The sequence below is a fragment of the Hypanus sabinus genome, chromosome 3 (genome assembly GCF_030144855.1).
Source record: "Hypanus sabinus isolate sHypSab1 chromosome 3, sHypSab1.hap1, whole genome shotgun sequence".
In the NCBI taxonomy this organism is placed as follows: domain Eukaryota; kingdom Metazoa; phylum Chordata; class Chondrichthyes; order Myliobatiformes; family Dasyatidae; genus Hypanus; species Hypanus sabinus.
Window position 1 is genome coordinate 30,870,889 of NC_082708.1, and position 21,461 is coordinate 30,892,349.

Genomic DNA, 21,461 nt, shown 5'->3' on the forward strand with positions numbered 1-21,461 from the left:
TATGATAACCTTTTCATTCCCCGAATCATCCTTGTGAACCTCCTCAGAACCCTCTCCAAAGCCAGCACATATTTTCTTAAATAAGGAGCAGAAAACTTCACAATACTCGAGGTGAGGCCTCACCAGTGCCTTATAAAGCCTCAGCATCACATCTCTGCTCTCATATTCTAGACCTCTTGAAATGAGTGCTAACGTTGCAACACACAAGATGCTGGTGGAACACAGCAGGCCAGGCAGCATCTATAAGGAGAAGCACTGTCAACGTTTTGGGCTGAGTGCTTCTCCTTATAGATGCTGCCTGGCCTGCTGTGTTCCACCAGCATTTTGTGTGTGTTGTTTGAATTTCCAGCATCTGCAGACTTCCTTGTGTTTGCTAACATTGCATCTGCCTTCCTCGTCACCAACTTAACCTACAAGTTAATCTTTAAGGTGTTCTGCACAAGGACTCCCAAGTCCCTTTGCTTCTCAGATTTTTGGATTTTCTCCCCATTTAGAAAACAGTCTGCACATTATTTCTACTACTAAAGTGCAGGACCATGCATTTTCCAACATTGTATTTCATTTGCCACTTTCTTGCCCATTCTCCTAATCTGTTTAAGTCCTTCTGCATCCTACCAGTTTCCTCAACACTACCCGCCCTTCCTTTGTATCATCTGCAAAACTTGGCAACAAAGCCATCTGTTTCATCATCTAAATCATTGATGTACAGCATAAAAAGAAGTGGCCCCAACACCAATCCCTGCAGAACACTACTAGTCACTGGCAGCCAACCAGAAAATGATCCCTTTATTCCCACTCACTGCCTCCTATCACCAATAGTCAATGCTCTAACCATGCCAGTAACTTTCCTGTAATACCATGACCCCTTAATGTGGTAAGCAGCCTCATGCGTGGCACCTTGTCAAAGGTCTTCTGAAAGTCCAAATATACAACATCCACTACATCCCCTTTATCTATCCTACTTGTAATCTCCTCAAAGAAATCCAACAGGTTCATCAGGCAGGATTTTATCTTAAAGAGACGATGCTGACTTTTCCCGTTGTAACTGCTTCAGTGGTGAACAAGACTAGCCTAGAAGTATCTGTAGGTTGATGTTCTAATCCCTCCATTTCCTACTACTGTATATCTTACAAGCTGGTCAGCTGTGGGGAGAAATTGATCACCCAGCACTACATTTTTGACCAACATGGGATTCAATATCTAAGAAGAGCAAAATATAAATAAACACCAGGGACTAGCTTCATGACTCCAGGTCTCAGTAACACATGTCTGAACCCAGGCTTGTGCAGTAGTTTCCAGTAACAACCTCTTTTCTCGTTGCAATCAGGAAGGTGGTACAGGAGACTTAGGCCCTACACCACTAGGTTCAGGAACAATTACTACCCCTCAACTATCAGGCTGTTGAACTGCAGTGAATAACTTCACTCACCCCATCACCGACTTGATTCCACAACCTATGGACTCACTTTCAAGGACTCTACAACTCACGTTCTCAATAATTATTTATTTTTTAATTGTTAGTTTGTATTTTTCTTTTTTGTATTTGCACAATTTATTGTCTTCTGCACATTGGTTGTTTGTCTGTCTATGGTGTGAGCAGCTTTTCATTGATTCTATTGTTTTTTGCATAGAAAAGCCTATAAAGGGTGTAGATATGGCAAAGTCCCGTACGGATACAGCTCTCCCCACCATTGAGCACATCTACACAGAGCGATATTGGAGGAAAGCAGCATCCATAATCAAGGAGCCCTACCATCCAGGCCATGGTCTGTTCTTGGTGCTGCCCTCAGGAAGGAAGTACAGCAGTCTCAGGACCCACACCATCAGATTCAGGAACAGTTATTACCCCTCAAACAACAGCTCTTGAAGTAGAGGGGATAACTTGACTCAAATTCACTCGCCCCATCACTGAACTGTTCTCACAACCTACAGACTCTCTTTTATTGACTCTTCATCTCATATTCTCAATATTTATTGCTAAGTTATTTTTCCCCTCTTTCCTTTTGTATTTGCACAGTTTGTTGTTTTTTTTTTGCATATTGGTTGTTTGTCCGTCCTGGTGAGTGTGGACTTTCACTGCCTGCAAGAAAATTAATCTCAGGGTTTTATATAGAGATGTATATGTATTTTGATAATAAATCTACTTTCAACTTTGAATTACTAATTTCAGAAATGGGGGTGTACTTCTAGATCATTTACTTTAATGCTTGAAGGTCCTCTTAGTTGGACCATGGATTACATTGGGTAAAGCATATATTTTCTCTGACTTTAAATAGCCAACTTCCAGATAATACAGGATTCCAACAATTGATATGTAGCATTTTGAACAGAGAACACAGAAGAGGGCATGGTATTAAAAAAAAGCATCCACTTTATCATCTCTACCCTGTTATGAACATTTTTTGGAGTGAGTACTCCAAGTGCCCCTTTTTGCACATTTAATCAGTCTGGGTTTACTTGCTCTTCACAAAGAACACACACCCTCTCCCCAAAGGAATGCACTTTGATTCTTTCATTTAATTTTGTCTGACCAGTTTAAGTACAAGAAACAAATGGAGGGATCCGGGCAATGGGACAAAAGGAGGACCTCACCCCCAAAACAATACACATTGTATTTGACAAACACAAGAAGATCTGCAGATGCTGGAAATCCAAGCAACACACACACAAAATGCTGGAGGAACTCAGCAGGTCAGGCAGAGTCTATCCAAAAGAGTAAACAGTCGACGTTTCGGTCCAGGCCCCTTCATTGAGACTGAAAGAAAGATGAGAAGTCAGAGTCAGAAAGTGGGGGGGAGGGAGGAAGTACTAGGTGGTAAGTGAAACTGGGAGTGGCGGGGGCTGAAGTAAAGAGCTGGGAAGTTAATTGGTGAAAGAGATAAAGGGCTGGAGCAGAGGAAATCTGTTAGGACAGAAGACCACCATGGAAGAAAGGGAAGGGGGAGGAGCACCAGAGCCAAGTGATGGGCAGGAAGGGAAAAAGGTAAGGGGGAAAATTGGAATGGGGGATGGTGAAGGAGAGTGGGTGTCAATTACTGGAAGTTTGAGAAATCGGTGTTCATACCATCATGTTGGAGGCTACCCAGATGGAGTACAAGGTTTTGGTCCTCCAATCCGAGTGTGGTCTCATTGTGGCAGTAGAGGAGGCCTTGGACTGACATGTTGGAATGGGAATGGGAAGTAGAATTGAAATGGGTGGCCACAGGAGATCCAGCTTTTTCTGGCACAATTGATATGTAGCTTTTTTCTGGTAAGTGCTCAGCGAAGCAGTCTCTCAGTCTATGTTGGGTACCTCCTTTTCTACTGATAGTTTTTTCTACTGATATCTTTTATAAACCCACTGATTCTCCCAGCTACTTTGACTACAATTCTTCCCACTTTGGCACTTGTAAAAATGTCATCCCCTTCTCTCAGTTCCTCCATCTTCACTGCATCTGTTCTCAAGATGAGGCTTTTCATTCCAGAACTAATGAAATGTCCTCCTTCTTCAAAGAAAAAGGCTTGCTTTCCTCCGCCATCAATGCTGCTCTCAACCTCATATGTTCCATTTTGCATATATTAGCTCTCACCCCGTCCTCTCACCATCCCACCAAGGATAGGGTTCCTCTTGTCCTCACCTACCACCCTATTAGCCACTACGTCCAGCACATAATTCTCCGTAACTTCTGCCATCTCCAACAGGATCCCACCTCTAAGCACATCTTACCCTGCCCCCCACTCTCCACAAGGATTGCTCCTTACATAAGAGATAGGAGCAGGAGTAGGCCAATCAGCCCCTCAAGCCTGCTCCGCCATTCAACAAGATCATGGCTGATCCAATCTAGTTATCACCGAATCCCACAAGGCAACAGTGCCAACCAACAGGGCACCATGCCGCCAATTATATTTTATTATTCATCCCGCCCAAACCCATGTGATCACCCAGGGAAAAAAAAACGATTTGCTAATTGAGGAGAAAAAATCTGGAAAATTCCTCTCCGACCCATCCAGGCTATCGGAAACTGGCCCAGGAGATCACATGGCTGATCTAAACCTAGCCTCATGTCCACTTACCTGCTCGCTCACCGTATCCCCTAATGCCATTTTTATCCAGGAAAATGTCTATCTTCGTTTTGAATTTATTGAGTGTAGAAGCTTCCACAGCTCTCTGGGGCAGTAAATTCCATAGCCCCACTACCCTCTGAGTGAAGAAATTTCTCCTCATCTCAGTCCTGGAACGGCATCCGCTTATTTTAACATTATGCCCCCTAGTCCTAGTTTCACCCATCATTGGGAACATTCTCCCCACATCCGCCCGATCAAGCCCCTTCACAATTTTATATGTTTCAATAAGATCGCTTCTCATTCTTCGGAACTCCAATGAGTAGAGTCCCAATTTACTCAACCTCTCATCATACACCAACCCACCCATCCCTGGAATTAACCTAGTGAACCTTCTCTGTACTGCCTCGAGAGCCAGTATGTCCTTTCTTAAATATGGACACCAGAACTGCATGCAGTACTCCAGGTGTGGTCTCACCAATACCCGGTACAACTGCAGTAAGACCTCCCTGTCCTTATACTCCATCCCCCTAGCAATAAAAGCCAGCATTCCATTGGCCTTCTTGACCACCTGCTGCACTTGCATACTAACTTCTTGTGTTTCCTGCACCAGGACCCCCAGATCCCTTTGCACAGAAGCTCTTTCCAGTTTCTCTCCATTTAGATAATAACTTGCTCTATTATTTTTCCTGCCAAAGTGCAAGACCTCAAACTTGTCAGTATTATATTTCATCTGCCAAATGTCTGCCCAATCACTCAGCCTATCTATGTTCCCCTGCAGGGTTTCAATGTTCTCCGCACTCATTACACTCCCTCCCATCAACAAACTTCGATACGTTGCACTTCGTCCCTTTCTCCAAATCATTAATATAGATTGTAAAGAGTTGGGGTCCCAACACCAACCCCTGCGGAACACCACTAGTCACCAACTGCCAGTCTGAGAATAAACCATTTATCCCAACTCTCTGATTTCTGTTAGAAAGCCAATCCTCCACCCATGCCAGAATATTATCCCCAATCCCATGATTTTTTACTTTAAGTAATAATCTTTGGTGTGGCACCTTGTCAAATGCCTTTTGGAAGTCCAAATACACCACATCCACTGGTTCCCCTTTATCTACCCTATATGTTATGTCCTCAAAGAACTCCAACAAATTTGTCAAACATGACTTCCCTTTTGTAAAGCCATGCTGACTTTGTCCTATTAAGCTATGTTTGTCCAAATGCGCTGTTACTGTTTCCTTAATTATCGATTCCAACATTTTGCCAACCACAGATGTTAGGCTAACTGGCCTTCTGTCTATTGCCCTTTTTAAATAGAGTTACATTAGTATTTTTCCAATCTGCCGGGACCATTGCCGAGTCCAGCGAGTTTTGAAAAATTATCACTAATGCATCCACAATCCCGACCGCCACTTCCCTTAAGACTCTAGGATGCAAGCCATCCGGTCCAGGGGATTTATCCACCTTCAGTCCCATTAATTTATCAAGTACCATTTCCTTGGTGATTTGAATTGTAGTTAGCTTCTCTCCCCCTAGAGCCCCCTGTTTATCCAGTGTTGGGATATTTTGAGTGTCCTCTACTGTAAAAACTGATACAAAATATTTGTTCAGCGTTTCCGCCATCTCCATGTCCCCTACCATTAATTTCCCGGTCTCATCTTCTAGGGAACCAACATTTACTTTAGCCACCCTTTTTCTTTTTATGTAACTATAAAAACTCTTACTATCTGCTTTTATGTTTTTCGCCAATTTACTTTCATAATCTATCTTCCCCTTCTTAATCAATCTTTTCGTTATTTGCTGCTGATCTTTAAAAGCTTCTCGATCTTCAATCTTCCCACTAGATTTAGCTACCTTATATAACTTTCTTTTTAGTCGTATACTTTGCTTTATTTCTTTACTTAGCCACGGATAACTATTTTTTCTTTTACACCCTTTTTTCTTCAGTGGAATATATTTTTCTTGATAGTTGTAAAATAACGCCTTAAATATACACCACTGATCAAGTACCGATCTACCCTTTAATCTATTTTCCCAATCCATCTTAAGCAATTCCACTCTCATACCATCATAGTCTCCTTTATTTAAGCTCAGTACGCTTGTTTGAGATCTAACCCTCCCATCCTCTTATTGAATATGGAATTCGACTATGTTATGGTCACTCATTCCAAGGGGATCCTTTACTAGGACATTTTTTTATTAGTCCTGTCTCATTACACAGGACCAGATCTAAGACTGCTTGCCCCCTTGTCGGCTCAGTAACGTATTGTTCAAGGAACCCATCCCGAATACACTCAATAAACTCTTCTTCAAGGCTGCCGTGTCTGACTTGATTAGTCCAGTCAATATGAAAGTTAAAATCCCCCATAATTATAGCTGTTCCCTTATTACAAGCCCCAACTATTTCCTGATTTATGCTCCGACCAACTGAGTTACAGCTGTCTGCCTTGTCTGTTCGTCCCTCCCCACTTTCCTCCTTCCTGCTTTTTATCCTTGCAAGTGGAAAAAGTGCCACACCGGCCTCTACACCTCCTCCCTCACTACCATTCAGGGGCCCAAACAGTCCTTCCAGGTGAGGCAACACTTCACCTGTGAGTCTGTTGGTATCATCTGCTCTATTTAGTGCTCTCGGTGTGGCCTCCTGTATATCAATAAGATCCAATATAGGCTGAGAGACCACTTCGCTGAGTACCTACGATCTGTCCACCAGAAAAAGCTGGATCTCCTGATGGCCACCCACTTCAATTCTACTTCCCATTCCCATTCCTATTCCGACATGTCAGTTCACGGCCTCCTCTACTGCCACAATGAGGCTACACTCAGGTGGAAGGGGCAGAACCTTATATTCCCTCTGGGTAGCCTCCAACCTGATGGCATGAACATTGATTTCTCAAACTTGCATTAATTCCCCCCCACACTCTCCTTCACCATTCTCCATTCCCATTTCCCACTCTCACCTCATCTCCTCACCTGCCCATCACCTCCCACTGGTACTTCTCCCCCTTCCCTTTCTTCTATGGTCTTCTACTCTCTCCTATCAGATTCCCCTTCTCCAGCCCTTTATCTCTTTCACCTGTCAACTTCCAGCTCTTTACTTCACCCCTCCTCCCCTCCTGGTTTCACCTATCACCTACCACCTTGTACTTCTTCCTCGCCTCCCCTCACCTTCTTACTCGGACTTCTCGTCTTTTTTTCCCCCAGTCTCAATGACTGAAACGTCGACAGTTTCCTCTTTTCCATAGAGGCTGCCTGGTCTGCTGAGTTCCTCCAGTGTTTTGTGTGTGTTGCTGGAATGATGTATTTGACTTTAAGCATTCCAGACTAGTTACAATTACATTTGCTTCACAAACTGTTGACTTGGTTTTGCACTCATACTGTACCTTCAAACTGCCAATGATTCCTCCAACCAGCAAATACAGTGGGATCAATGGCTGAATGGGGCAGCTATCCAAGAACTTCATTCCTGAAATATATAATCAGGACAGAGATTGTCAGCAAGCTGTGAGTTTTATTGCTCACTGTACACACCATCATCGAGTGTTCAGTTTTCCTTTCAAAACTGATCTTGCTTAAAATCTTCCCAATAGTATTGAAGTATCATGCACATTTAGTGTGGGGAATGTTATCAATTGTTCCATTTCAGAATTCTTCCTAGTATTAATCAGTAACTATCACTCACAGCTAGATGAACTGTGGAGAGCAATCTAACTGGTTGCATCACCATCTGGCACAGTGGGGCCACTGCACAGGATAGGGAAAAAGCTGCAAAATGTGTAGCCTCCTGCCATCAGGGACATCTTGAAAAGGAAATGCCTCAAAATTACAGCATCAATTGTTTAAGCATCCCACCCATTACCACCATCAAGGAGGAGGCAGGGGAGCCTGAAGACACACACTCAGCATTTTAGGAACAGCTTCTACCCTCTACCATCAGAGTTCTGAACAGTCAATGAACCCATGAACACTACCTTGTTCGTATTGCTTGTTCTTTTCACAGCTTGCTTATTTAATTTAATATATAGTTCTTTCTGTAATGTATAGTATCTTTTTACATATTGCCCTGTACTGCTGCCAAAAACCAACTAGTTTCATGACATATGTCAGTGATTCTGATTCTAGAACTGAAATTGGTTTGATATTGTCACATGTGCCTAGATACAGTGAAAAGTTTGTCTTGCATACTAGTCTTACAGACTATTCATTCTTTTCCCTTGTCCTCAGGTTGTACAAGGTAAAACAATAATAGAATGCAGAATAAAGTGTAACAGCTGCAGAGTAAGTGTAGAGCAGGCAAACATAAATGTCCAAATCAGATATATTTTAGAAAGAAGCATCTCAAAGATATATAAAATTATTCAGGTAAAGCCACAACCTCCACAGACAGATGAAATAAGACCCCACTGCCACCTACTGTCATTTTCATGGTCTTTTGCTTGAAATTGAATTCGTGAAAGACAAGAAGTTCTTGCTCTTGTAATAAAAACAATTTGTATTAATAAGGTTCCTTTTATAAGCTGGCGGGGTGGAAATACACAAAGGAGGTGTAAGGCCCTCTTTCCCTCTGTGAGCCTGCAGGTCACACTTGGACAAGGTGTAGCATCTGTGGAGCCCCCCCAGTTAGGGACATGTAAAGCCATGGGAGCAGGTGGTGGATGGTCGTATGAACAGCTGGTGCATGTCCCAAATCCTGGTTATGCAACCACTGGCGCCAGGCAGACAATCTCTGAAGAGTGTTGATAATGGCTGGTGACATATATCTTGTAAAGACCCTGCTCAGAAGAAGACAATGGCACATAACTTCTGTAGAAAAGTTTGTCAAGAATAATCACAGTCATGGCCGTGATCGCCCATGTCATACGACATGGCACATAATGATGATGATGATTTTATACATTTTCCCCAAAACTGCTAGCAGCTTTCCATTGAACTGCCAGGGGAGCCCACCCATACATTCAGGAAGTTTGATTGGGATTCCTTCACAAAAGTGTCGTCGTCCTCAGAGATGCTCAAATCAGGGTAAGGAAATCCAGTTCATGCTACCTTAAGCTTCATAAATTAAAAAACTAAACATTTTCCCACTAACATTTAATGTGAACACCTAATCTGCAATGTATTTGGCTGTTACATGATGATTTCTTAAATTACAAGGCCAGGCGTCCAGGAATAACGTTGACAGAAAGCCCGCAATATGGTTGCACTCATGTGGAAGTACTTCTGTTACTGCTTTCATATAAAAATTCCTTATTTTACATTTCCTTCCTGCTGGTGGCTCAGGAAGCTGCATTAACCCCAATTCTCCAACTAAAAATATCACCCAGGAAGCAGATCAAGGCATTTTCATGCCACTGTTGTACTGTATACCCAAGCAGATCAAAACTATTTCTCCACAAAGACACATACTTGGAAACACAATCATTGCTCATCTATTTCAAATTTCTCAGGGTATTCGGCCCATCAAGCCAAAGACAGCTCTCTAAGTATTTCTGTTCCCCCACTCAGTGCCTTGTGCCCATTCTCTCTCACATGCCCATCCCTTCACCCTGATTCCCTGATACTTTGTACTTAATTAAAACAAGGAATTAAAACCTTGACAAACTGAAACTGATTAACTGCAGGTTTCAATTGCTGGCAGGTACATTGCAGGTTCATTTAAATCAAAATGCTAACAATTTCAGTTTAATAATAAGACTGAAGCTTACATAATAAAGCTAACATCATAAAATACAGAATACACTTTATTTATTCTAATACAATGCCCAAAGAAATAAAGTTCCTTACCCACAAAAGCCATTGACAGAGGTAGAGCAAGGAAAGCAAGTAGACCAAAGATAAAGCAAGCTGTCGATGCAGATAGAAAAGAGATGAAAAACTTTATGGAGTTATTATTTAGAAATAAAACATCCAGGAAATCAAGGTTAGTAAAGTATGCTTCATATATTCAACATCCAACAAATTTGTCCAGAAAATACATTCTTAAGAATCAGGTTTCAATAAAGGAGAAAATGTTACAACCTTTCTCTAACATAATATTTTTCCCAAACACAGCCAATCAACGAGTTACACTACCCTATTTTTGAGCCATCACATCTACTCCTGTTCTCTCTACAATTTAACCACCATCTTCTCAAACCCTCTGTCCAACTGCATTCTTCCCCTGATACTAGAACCTAGTATCATGAAGCTGGAGGAGCTCAATGGGGCCCACAGCATTTACGGAAGGAAATTACCAGTTAGTTATTCATTGTACCGAACAAATGAAGTGTCAAAGCTTGTTCTTGTCATTTGCAAGTACAGAGGTGAAGGACGCCCTAATAGTCTTAAGAAAGACACAGGTTCCAGCCCTGATATATTTAGTTCAGAGAACATGAAAGGACAGATATAGTACAATAAGCAGAACTTACACGTCGCGGCTGAAAATCAGGGGTTTTGTCAATTAGATTAAATACAGTTGAACTGTTTTCATAACAAAAGAAAAAGATCCCTTTAAATTGGATAGTACACAAAAGATGAGACTCTCACTGATTAGTTAGACACTTTAATGGGATTCCTTGCAAAGGTTTGATTGTGGTCATAGACTGAATCCCAAAGGAGTTTTTATTACTGTGATCTTTGACTGCAATGAGAATGCATAACTCATTTACAGAATATCATTAAAGGTACTCAGATGGAGTTTTGCATTGTTTCCTTCGATCATGTTGGTTGCAAGTTATCCGTCAAAATATTAACAGTATTGAGATTTGGCATTTTAGGGACATATATTCTAATACATTCACCACTATTGAAGGAAAGAGGCAGTCGATGAAACGTTATTAAATAAAGTGTCAAACATGATGGTCAATGATTCACCATCAATTTCAATGTTGTTTATGGATTTACTGTAATGTATTCTAGATACTGAAGGAATGGATAAAGCTCTTTATATATCATTGGCATCTGCTGTAACATCGCATTTCTTAGTGATTCCTCTATTGATATTAAAAGAGTTCTTGAAATCAGTAGAAAGATGACAGCTGGAATATTAATGTTCTGAAGATTTCCTTCTACCATAAAGAAGATAATTGGGTCATTAATAAACCTAGGTTAGAGTTTGTTGAGCCTAACATGATTGACAAATCTACCCTGGGCCAGCTCTACATATGTAAGGCATGGCCATACCAGCTTCAGACAGGTGTCTCTGCTGTCTGCTCAGAAGAGCACATTAAATGATTTGAATCATGATGGGGCATTCCTAAGTACATCACTTTAACAATTTTAACTCCCTGCTCATTCAGCTCCCACCAGGTGGGTAAGGTCTAAAAATCACCTCTGATTTAAACAGCACCGCAATCAAATATGTTGTTGTACTCTTACAAATTAAAACTATAGGTAACTTCAGAACACAAATTTAGAATAGAAACAATTTTCAATATCTATCAGGTTGATACACATTTCTTTCTGAATGTACACATTTAATCTGGCACAATTTTGATGTTTAAAACCACTGTCTCAACCAGCTTCTAAACATTCCCTTTTCCAGGCTTTTCGTTTTATTCTCCACATTATGTGTGCACCTGCACAAAACCAGAAAGCATCCTCCCTCCTGACAGACCCCTCACCTTTCTATTTCATCCTGCTTTCAGTAAGCGAGCAACTGACAATAGGTTTCCTATGTATCCAAACCATTTATTTCCATGGTTACCAAGCATTTTTTTATCTATGCGATCTATTTTCTCATTATCCTATGATTGAGTTTTATTCTGCTGCAGTGTACATTAATGTCTGATGTACTATGGCCAACATCAGTAAAGAATCCTCATCCATGCAGAATATAATCTCTAAAACTATAACACACAGGAACAGAATTACACCATTTGGCCCATCGAGTCCGCTCCACCATCCCATCATGGCTGATTTATTAATCCTATAAACCCCATTTTCCTCCCTTCTCTTCATAACCTTTGACATCCTTACTAATCAAGACCTTATCAACCTCATCTTTAAGTATACCCACTGACTTGGCCTCTGCAGCCATTTGTGGCAATGATTCCCACAGATTCACCACCCTCTGGCTAAAGAAATTGCTCCTCTTCTCCGTTCTAAAAAGATGTCCTCGTATTCCGGACTTCTTCCCTCACCGATATACAGCCTTCCTACAATCTGTAAAGCACATTAAGTGTATTTAACCAGCCAGTGACATAAAATTGCTTCATGATGCTACTTGTAGTTGGTTTTCACATTGTTGTCTTCACGTTGTTTTTCATGAAGTTTCCTGTGAATTTCCCTAATGATCAACTCTAAGCAAATACACTCAATGGCCACTTTATTAGGTACACGTGTACACATGCTCATTAATGGAAATATATCTAATCAGCCAGTCTTGTGGCATGAAAGCATGCAGACCTGGTCCAGAGGTTCAGTTGTTGTTCAGACCAAATATCAGAATGGGTAAGAAATATGACCTAAGTGACTTTGACTGTGGAATGATTGTTGGTGCCAGACAGGGTGGTTTGAGTGTCTTAGAAACTGCTAATCTCCTGGGGTTTTCACATACAACAGCCTTTATAGTTTACAGAGAAAGTTGTGAGAAACAAAACACATGCAGTGAGTTCCAGTTCTGTGAGTAAAAACCCTTGTTAATGAGAGAGGTCAGAGGAGAATGGCCAGACAGGTTGAAGCTGACAGGAGGGTGACAGTAACTGCAATAACCACACATCACAGCAGTAGTGTGCTGACGAACATCTCCGATCCTTGAGGTGGATGGGCTACAGTGGCAGAAGACCAGAAACATACACTCAGTGGCTATTTTGCTAGGTATAGGAAATGTGCCTAATGTTTGTGAAACATGAGCAATAGTTTTCATCCTAAAACCCAACCTGCACATGATGGTTTGCTTCTGCCCCACTGTAGTCTTATTGGAGACTGGTAATTGGTCTTCAAATAAACCTCCAATGGCCTTCTAAAATTATGCACCACTTACTAATGGACTGCTATTGTGGCGACCCATTTCCTGGCACATCCGAACCGACTCACAATTAGATAGCCTACGGGGGTTTGCGAGCACAGAGCTTTGGAGCCTCTGCGCCATGGGGGGCAGGTTGAGGGAGGCTTAAAAGTGAGGCTGAAGATTTCGAATAAAGTTTTTTCCTTCGACTGCAGTTACCGACTCCGTGTCGTAATTTTAGCGCTGCGTGTAGCACACCGCTACACTATCATTTTGAGTCCATTAGAAGTGATTATTTAAGCTCATATTACCAGATCAAGTTGGACTCAAAATTACTCAGACTGTTGTAAGGATAAATAATAAGTATGAAAGTTAATACTGCTCCTTAACAGTCTGTCACGTCTGAATCCTAGTGATCCAAAGTACTTCCATATCCAGTTCCACCAGAACTTGTTTAGAATCCTGAAGCATATTTTGATAGGATTGTTTATCCTGTTTGCTGCATTTCTACCATTAGCTATAACCTGTGTCCAGTAGTGGAAATCAGGATTATGCTGTAGAGATAGCCCAAGTGTGAGGTATTCCTGAAGGCAGGCTCTGGCGATAATTATTTTAAGGAATATGTAATATTTCTAATTATTTTTTTATAACCAATAAAGATAAATATTTCATGCTTACCATTGCTGGCAATTTTTGAAATGCATCGATGACAAGCCTTTTCCACACCGGCTGACATTTTCCCAGACCTTTGCTAGTCCACAGGGTTTCTTTAAAAAAAAGATGTTTCTGAAAAAAAATGACAGTTTAAAACATTAATTCTACAAATATATTCTAAACATATTGATATTAATTAAATTAGTGCTAGTATTCTTGACTCAGAAACATTTAATTCCATGTTATTGTTTTCAGTATTTTCTATCATTCTTACCTTGAACTGCAAATCTCCTATTTCATGGTTGAAGACCCAACTCCCTATGACTGGGAATTACACACAGTGGCCACTTTATTAGGTACACCTGTACACATGATCGTTAATACAATCAGTCAATCATGTGGCAATAACTCAAACAGCCATTGTTGGCAGAATCTCAGATGGTGATGAGAGGGCATACAGGAGTGCAATATACCAGCTAGTCAAGTGGTGTTTCAGCAACAACCTCACGCTCAATGTCATTAAAGGCTTGTCACCAAAGAGCTGATTGTGGACTTCAGAAAGGGTAAGATGAAGGAATACACACCAGTCTTTATAGAGAGATCAGGGGTGGAGAGGGTGGGCAATTTCAAGTTCCTGGGTGTTAACATCTCCGAGGACCTAACCTGGTCCAACATATTGATGCAACTATAAAAAGGAAAGACAGCAGCTATATTTCATTAGGAGTTTGAAGAGATTGGTAATGTCACCTAAAATACTCAAATTTTTCTATAGATGTGCCTTGGAGAGCATTCTGATAGGCTGCATCACTGTCTAGTATGGAATTGGGGGGGGAGGGCAACTGCACAGGATTGAAGTAAGCTGCAGGAAGTGACAAAATTAGTCAGCTCTATCACAGGTACTAGCTTCTGTAGTATCCAAGACATCTTCAAGGAGTGGTGTCTCAAAAAGGCAGCATCCATCATTAAGGACCCCATCTCCCAGGACATGCCTCTTCTCACTGTTACCATCAGGTAGGAGGTACAGAAGCCTGAAGACACACACTCAGTGATTCAGGAACAGCCTCTTCCCCTCGCCATCTGATTCCTAAACAGACATTGAATCTTGAACATTACCTTACAGTTTTTATTTCTGCATTTGCACTACTTACTTTACTTAACCATTTGATAAATAAATAAATACAGATAAATATATATATATACACACACTTACTGTAATTCAGTTATTATATTATCACAAATTATATTGTACTGCTGCCACAAAGTTAACAAATTTCACGACATATGCTAGTGATATTAAACCCGATTCTAATGCATAAAAGCATGCAGACATGATCAAGAGGTTTAGTTGTTGTTCAGACTAGACATCTGAATGGGGAAGAAATGTGATGTAAGTGACTTTGACTGTGGAAATGATTGTTGGTGCCATATGGGGTGGTTTGAGTATCTATCCACACTATCCACAACTCCCCCAACCTTTGTGTCAACAGCAAATTTACTAACCCATCCCTCCACTTCCTCATCTAGGTCATTTATAAAATTCATGAAGAGAAGGGGTCCCAGAACAGATCCCAGAGGCACACCACTGGTCACTGACTCCATGTAGAATATGACATTTAGAACCACTCTTTGCCTTCTGTGGGCAAGCTAGTTCTGGATCCACAAAGCAATGTCCCCTTGAATCCCATGCCTGCTTACTTTCTCAATAAGCCTTGCATGGGGTACCTTATCAAATGCCTTGCTGAAATCCATATATACTACATCTACTACTCTACCTTCATCAATGTGTTTAGTCACATCCTCAAAAATTTCAATCAGGCTAGTAAGGCATGACCTGCCTTTGACAAAGCCATGTTGACTATTCCTAATCATATTATGCCTCTCCAAATGTTCATACATCTTGCCTCTCAGGATCTTCTCCATCAACTTACCAACCACTGAAGACTCACTGGTCTATGATTTCCTGGGCTATCTCTACTCCCTTTCTTGAATAAAAGAACAACATCTGCAACCCTCCAATCCTCTGGAACCTCTCCCATCTCCATTGATGATGCAAAGATCATCGCCAGAGGCTCAGCAATCTCCTCTCTTGCTTCTCACAGAAGCCTGAGGTACATCTTGTCCATTCCCGGTGACTTATCTAACTTTCCAAAACCTCCAGCACATCCTCTTTTGTAATATCTACATGTTCAAGCTTTTTATTCCACTGTAGGTCATCCCTACAATCACCAAGATACTTTTCTGTAGTGAATAATGAAGCAAAGCATTCATTAAGTACCTCTGCTATCTCCTTCGGTTCCACACACACTTTTCCACTGTCACATTTGATTTGTCCTATTCTCTCATGTCTTATCCTCTTGCTCGACATAAACATGTAGTATGCCTTGGGGTTTTCCTTAATCCTGTCCTTCAAGGCCTTCTCATGGCCCCTTTTGGTGCTCTTAATTTTATTCTTAAGCTCCTTCCTGCTAGCCTTATAATCTTCTAGATCTCTATCATTACCTAGTTTTTGAACCTTTCATAAGCTCTTCTTCATGACTAGATTTACAACAGCCTGTATACACCACGGTTCCTGTACCCTACCATCCTTTCCCTGTCTCACTGGAGCGTACCTGTACAGAAGCCCATGGAAATATTTCTTGAACAATTATCACGTCTTCTGTACATTTCCCTGAAAACATCTGTTCCCAATTTATGCTTCCAAGTTCCTGCCTGACAGCCTCATATGATAGCCCTTACTCCAATTAAATGCTTTCCTAACTTGTTTGTTCCTACCCCTCTCCAATGCTATGGTAAAGGAGATAGAATCTCCAAAATGCTCTCCCACTGAGAGATCTGACACCTGACCAAGTTCATTTCCCAATACTAGATCAAGTACAGTCTCTCCTCTTGTAGGCTTATTTACACAGTGTCAAGAAACCTTCCTGAACACACCTAGCAAACTCCATCCCATCTAAACCCCTTGCTCTAGGAAGATGCCAATCAATATTTGGGAAATTAAAATCTCCCACCACGACAACCCTGTTATTATTACACGTTTCAAAAATCTGTCTCCCTATCTGCTCCTCGATGTCCCTGTTACTACTGGGTGGTCTATAAAAAACACCCAGTCGAGTTATTGACCCTTTCCTGTTCCTAGCTTCCACCCACAGAGACTCCGTAGACAATCCCTCCATGACGTCCTCCTTTTCTACAGCCGTGACACTATCTCTGATCAACAGTGCCACACCCCCACCTCTTTTGCCTCCCTCCCTGTCCTTTCTGAAACATCTAAAACCTGGCACTCAAAGTAACCATTCCTGCCCCTGAGCCAACCAAGTCTCTGTAATGGCCACAACATCATAGCTCCAAGTACTGATCCACGCTCTAAGCTCATCCGCCTTGTTCATAATACTTCTTGCATTAAAATAGACACATCCCAAACCATCGGTCTGAATGCATCCCTTCCCTATCCTATCCTCCCTCACACGCCATCTCCAAGCTTTCTCTATTTGTGAACCAACCACCTCTACCTCCATCTCTTCAGTTCAGTTCCAAACCCCCAACAATTCTAGTTTAAATTCTCCCCAGTAACCTTAGCAAATCTCCCCACCAGGATATTGGTCCCCTGGGATTCAAGGGCAACCCATCCTTTTTGTACAGGTCACACCTGCCCCAAAAGAGGTCCCAATGATCCAGAAATTTGAATCCCTGCCCCCTGCTCCAATCCCTCAGCCACACATTTATCTCCACCTCATTCTATTCCTATACTCACTGACACATGACAGAGGTAGTAATCCCAAGATTACTACCTTTGTGGTCCTACTTCTCAACTTCCTTCCTAACTCCCTGTAGTCTGCTTTCAGGACCTCCTCCCTTTTCCTACCTATGTCGTTGGTACCAATATGTACTCTTGGTACCAATATCTCTGGCTGTTCTCCTTCCCACTGAAGGATATTGTGGACGCGATCAGCAACATTCCAGACCCAGGCACCTGGGAGGTATACTACCATCCGTGTCTCTTTCCTGCATCCACAGAATCGCCTATCTGACCCCCTAACTATAGAGTCCCCTATCACTGCTACCGTCCTCTTCCTTTCCCTATCCTTCTGAGCCACAGGGCCAGACTCTGTTACTTCCCCCAGGCAGGCCAATTTCCTCGGGATCAATAAAGTATGTCTGTCTGTCTGTCAACAATACTCAAACAGGAGTACTCATTGTTAAGGAGGACAGCCACAAGGGTACTCTCTAGTATCTGACATTGCCCTTCCCTCTCCTGACTGTTACCCACTTATTTGTCTCCCAAGGCCCCAGTGTGACTACCTGCCTATAGCTCCTATCTATCACCTCCTCACTGTCCCTGACCAGACGAAAGTCATTGAGCTGCACCTCCAGTTCCCTAACCCGGTCCCTAAGGAGCTGCAGCTCAACACACCTGGTGCAGATGTGGCCGGCTGGGAGGCTGGGAGTCTCCAAGATTTCCCACATCTGACACCAAGCACAGAACACCAGTCTCACACACATACTTCCTGTCTGTATTCTACACAGGCAACCTACCTTGCCTCGACTCGCTAGCACCTAAGCCCCATGGAACCAAACCACTCCTACTCCATTGTCTAGTCCTCTGATGCCTGTTCTATAAAGCTGTCTCCTTTTAAACTCTTCTCATTGTTCTAACTGGCTGACGTCCACGTGCTTGCACTGTGGATATTTCGCTGGACTGCGCAAACTTTCCCAATACTGTGACTTTACAGGTGGACTTTCTGATGTATTAATATACGGGCTTGTATGTGGTATGCAAAGTCAAAACACTCAAAAGATGCTACCGTCAGAAAGAGACCTAAGCTTAAAACGGGCATTTACGGACAAGGCCGCAGAGGGTGTGTGCAAGTCTGATCAGAATCATTAACCAAAGAGAAAATAAAAAGAGAGTGTAAAGTTTCAAACACAAACCTAGGTAAATCCATAAAATGAATGAATACGAAGCTGAATCGGACAACACAGAGTCTGAGAAAGGTGAGCTATCATGCCTAGAACTGTATAGCATTACTGAAGCAGAGCGCAAAATCATCAGGATCACAATAGATGTGTCTGGAGGAAAAGCGAAAATGGAGCTCAATACAGCGTCAGCTTTGTCTATAATTCCAGAGGCTGACCACAACAGTCTGTTTTCTAAGATACCATTAGAAAAGACCTCAGTGATGCTAAAGACCTACACAGGTGAAAAAGTGTCTCCCAAAGGCAAACTGAAAATAATTGTGACATATGGAAGCAAAACACAGCAGTTAGAGTTTTATGTGTTGAAAAGTGGAGGGCCAGCACTTTTCGGACATGAATGGTTCAGAAAAATCTGACTAGACTTGCACACAATCAAAGCTCCCAGTCTGGCATCAACCGCCAACTGCAGCCCATACGGTAGCACTAACCAGAGACTGGCACTGCTGCTTAATGCTAATGAGAAGGGGTTTGAGAAGGGGGTTGGTAAACTCAAAGGCATGAAGACCAGAATTGAACTGGATGAAGCAGCAACGCCAGGATTCCATAAAGCGTGACCAGTGCCTTACACACTACATGCTAAAGCAGATGCTGAACTGCAGAGCTAGGAGGCATCTGGCATTCTCTCCAAGACTGAATGGAGCAATTAGGCCAAACCCATTGACCTTGTGATCAGGAAAGGGAACACTGGAGCTGTTTGCATATGCAGAGACTTTAAAGTGAGCAAAAACCTTGTGCTGTGTACTGTGCAGTATCTCCCGTCATGAATAGAAGACATTCTTTGGATCTTTGGCAGACAGGGAGAGGCTTTCAAAGATTGACTTTTAAACAAACCTATCTACAAATGGAGATTGAGGAGACAAGCAGGAATTTCCTCACAATCAACACTCACAAGGGTGTAATCATCTCATCTTTGGCACTGTATCAGCTCCAGTAATTTGACAGAGCAATGGACCAAGTGCTCTAAGATATCCCAGGAACACAATGTTACCTTGATGACATCATAGTGACTGGCAAGAACGATGAGGAGCACCTCCAGAACCTTGGTAAAGTGCTCACCAGGCTGGGTGAGTATAGTCTGTGTGCAAAGAGAGAGAAATGTGAGTTTTTCAAGAATGAAAATCTCATATTGTGGACATGTCATTGACAAGCATTCTATCTTCACTTAAGTCACAAGTGAAGATTGAAGCAGTGCTGCAGGCACCCGAACAGGACAATGTATCACAACTGAGGTCATACTTGGGCCATGTAAACTACTACCGCCAGTTTCTCCCATACTTTGCTACAGTGCTGCACCCATTGAACTCACTGTTGAATACAGGGTCAAAGTGGGATGGTCAGAAAGATGTAAAAGAGCATTCAAGGAAACAGATGAACTGCTCACCCATTATGACCCTCCTTACCCAAAAAACTGGTATGTGATGTGTCCTCTATGGCATTGGAGCTACTTTGTCACACATTATGTAAGATGGATCTGAACGCCCAGTCGTATTCCCCTCAAGATCACTGATGAGTGTGGATTGCAACAACACACAGATCAACCAAGAAGCCCAAAGACTAATAGGGGGAATAAAGAAGTTCCAGCATTTCCTCTACAGACAAAAGTTTATACTAGTGACAGATCACCAGCCCCTTGTTTCCACTTTCAATCCCAGTGCTGTCCGCTACCCGGTTGCAACATTGGTATTTTTTCCTAAGAAGCCCAATCTTATGACATAGAATTCAGGTGTACCAAACAACACAGCAACACTGACAGCTTGGCACATCTTCCACTATTGACAACTGAAGAAGACAAGTCTTCATACTGTGACCCAGCTGAAGTGTTCCACACCGCGTTGGTGGACAAGTTGCTGGTAACAAATTCTGAAACACAAAGAGAAACAAGGATTGAACTGACATTGTCAAAAGTCTATGACATCACCATGCAAGGATGAGAACAACTGTTTGTATGTCAAAGAAAGCTGATGTGTGGATCTCATGTTGTGTTTCCCTCTAAACTGCATACCAGAGTGTTAGGGAATCTGCCTGAAGGACACCTGGGTACATTCCAGATGAAGAGTCTCGCCCGGAGCTACGTGTGGTGGCTGGGAATAGTCAGATTGAAGACTTGATCCAAAAGCTGTTTGGGATGCCAAAAAGTTCAAAATACAATCCCACAGGTACCATTACACCTGTGGGAGTGACCGTCATCACCATGGCAATGAGACTTTGCTGGGCCATTCATGGACTCCATGTTTCCGACTGCTGTGGATGCTCATTCAAACTGGCCTGAGGTAATACCAATGAAGTCAACCACCTCAGCAAAGACTGTTTGCACTATAAGGGCTGTCTTCCACAGGAATGGCATACCTGAACAAATTGTGAGTGACAACGGATCACGATGCAGAACATTCATGAAGAAAAATGGCATCAAACATTTCAAATCAGCTCCTCACCACCAGCAATAAATGGGTTAGCTGAAAGGTTTATCCAAACCTTCAAGAAGTCCATTAAAGGGATGGACCAGGGGGACATTTCTCTACAGCACAAGGTAGACACACCCCCTTTTGTGCATCAGAACTCTGTTCATGTGACAAGAAATCAAGCACCTGCAAAGCTGTTCATGAGCAGGAATCTGAGATCTCCTGAAACCAGATCTCTGGAGGGAAGTGCAGAATAAACAGTTCAGCCAGTTGCTAAGTAAATCAACAAGGAACTTTCAGGTTGGTCAGGAAGTCCTAGCATGTGATTACTGAGAAGACAAGTGGACACCTGGTAGGATAGATACAAGAACTGGGGCACTGATGTACACAGGGGATGTTGGAGACGTTATGTGGAGCAGATACTGGACACTATGCTGAAGGTCACACCTGAGTCAACTGCATTCAACAAG

General features: G+C 42.2%; 1 protein-coding gene across 2 annotated transcripts in view; it reads right to left on the bottom strand.

Annotated features, from left to right (window-relative positions):
* LOC132391155 (transmembrane protein 272-like) overlaps positions 1 to 21,461 on the bottom strand; it is a 31,602-nt gene that overhangs the window by 3,110 nt on the left and 7,031 nt on the right. Inside the window, exons 2-4 of one of the 2 annotated variants that reach the window (XM_059963995.1) lie at positions 19,581 to 19,667; positions 13,643 to 13,750; positions 7,425 to 7,507 (exon numbers count right to left, since the gene is read on the bottom strand). In XM_059963995.1, the coding sequence (XP_059819978.1) occupies positions 7,425 to 7,507; positions 13,643 to 13,700 (141 nt within the window). In that variant the 5' untranslated portion in view covers positions 13,701 to 13,750; positions 19,581 to 19,667. The remainder of the gene's footprint in view (positions 1 to 7,424; positions 7,508 to 13,642; positions 13,751 to 19,580; positions 19,668 to 21,461) is intronic. The other variant, XM_059963994.1, reaches the window with a different exon arrangement.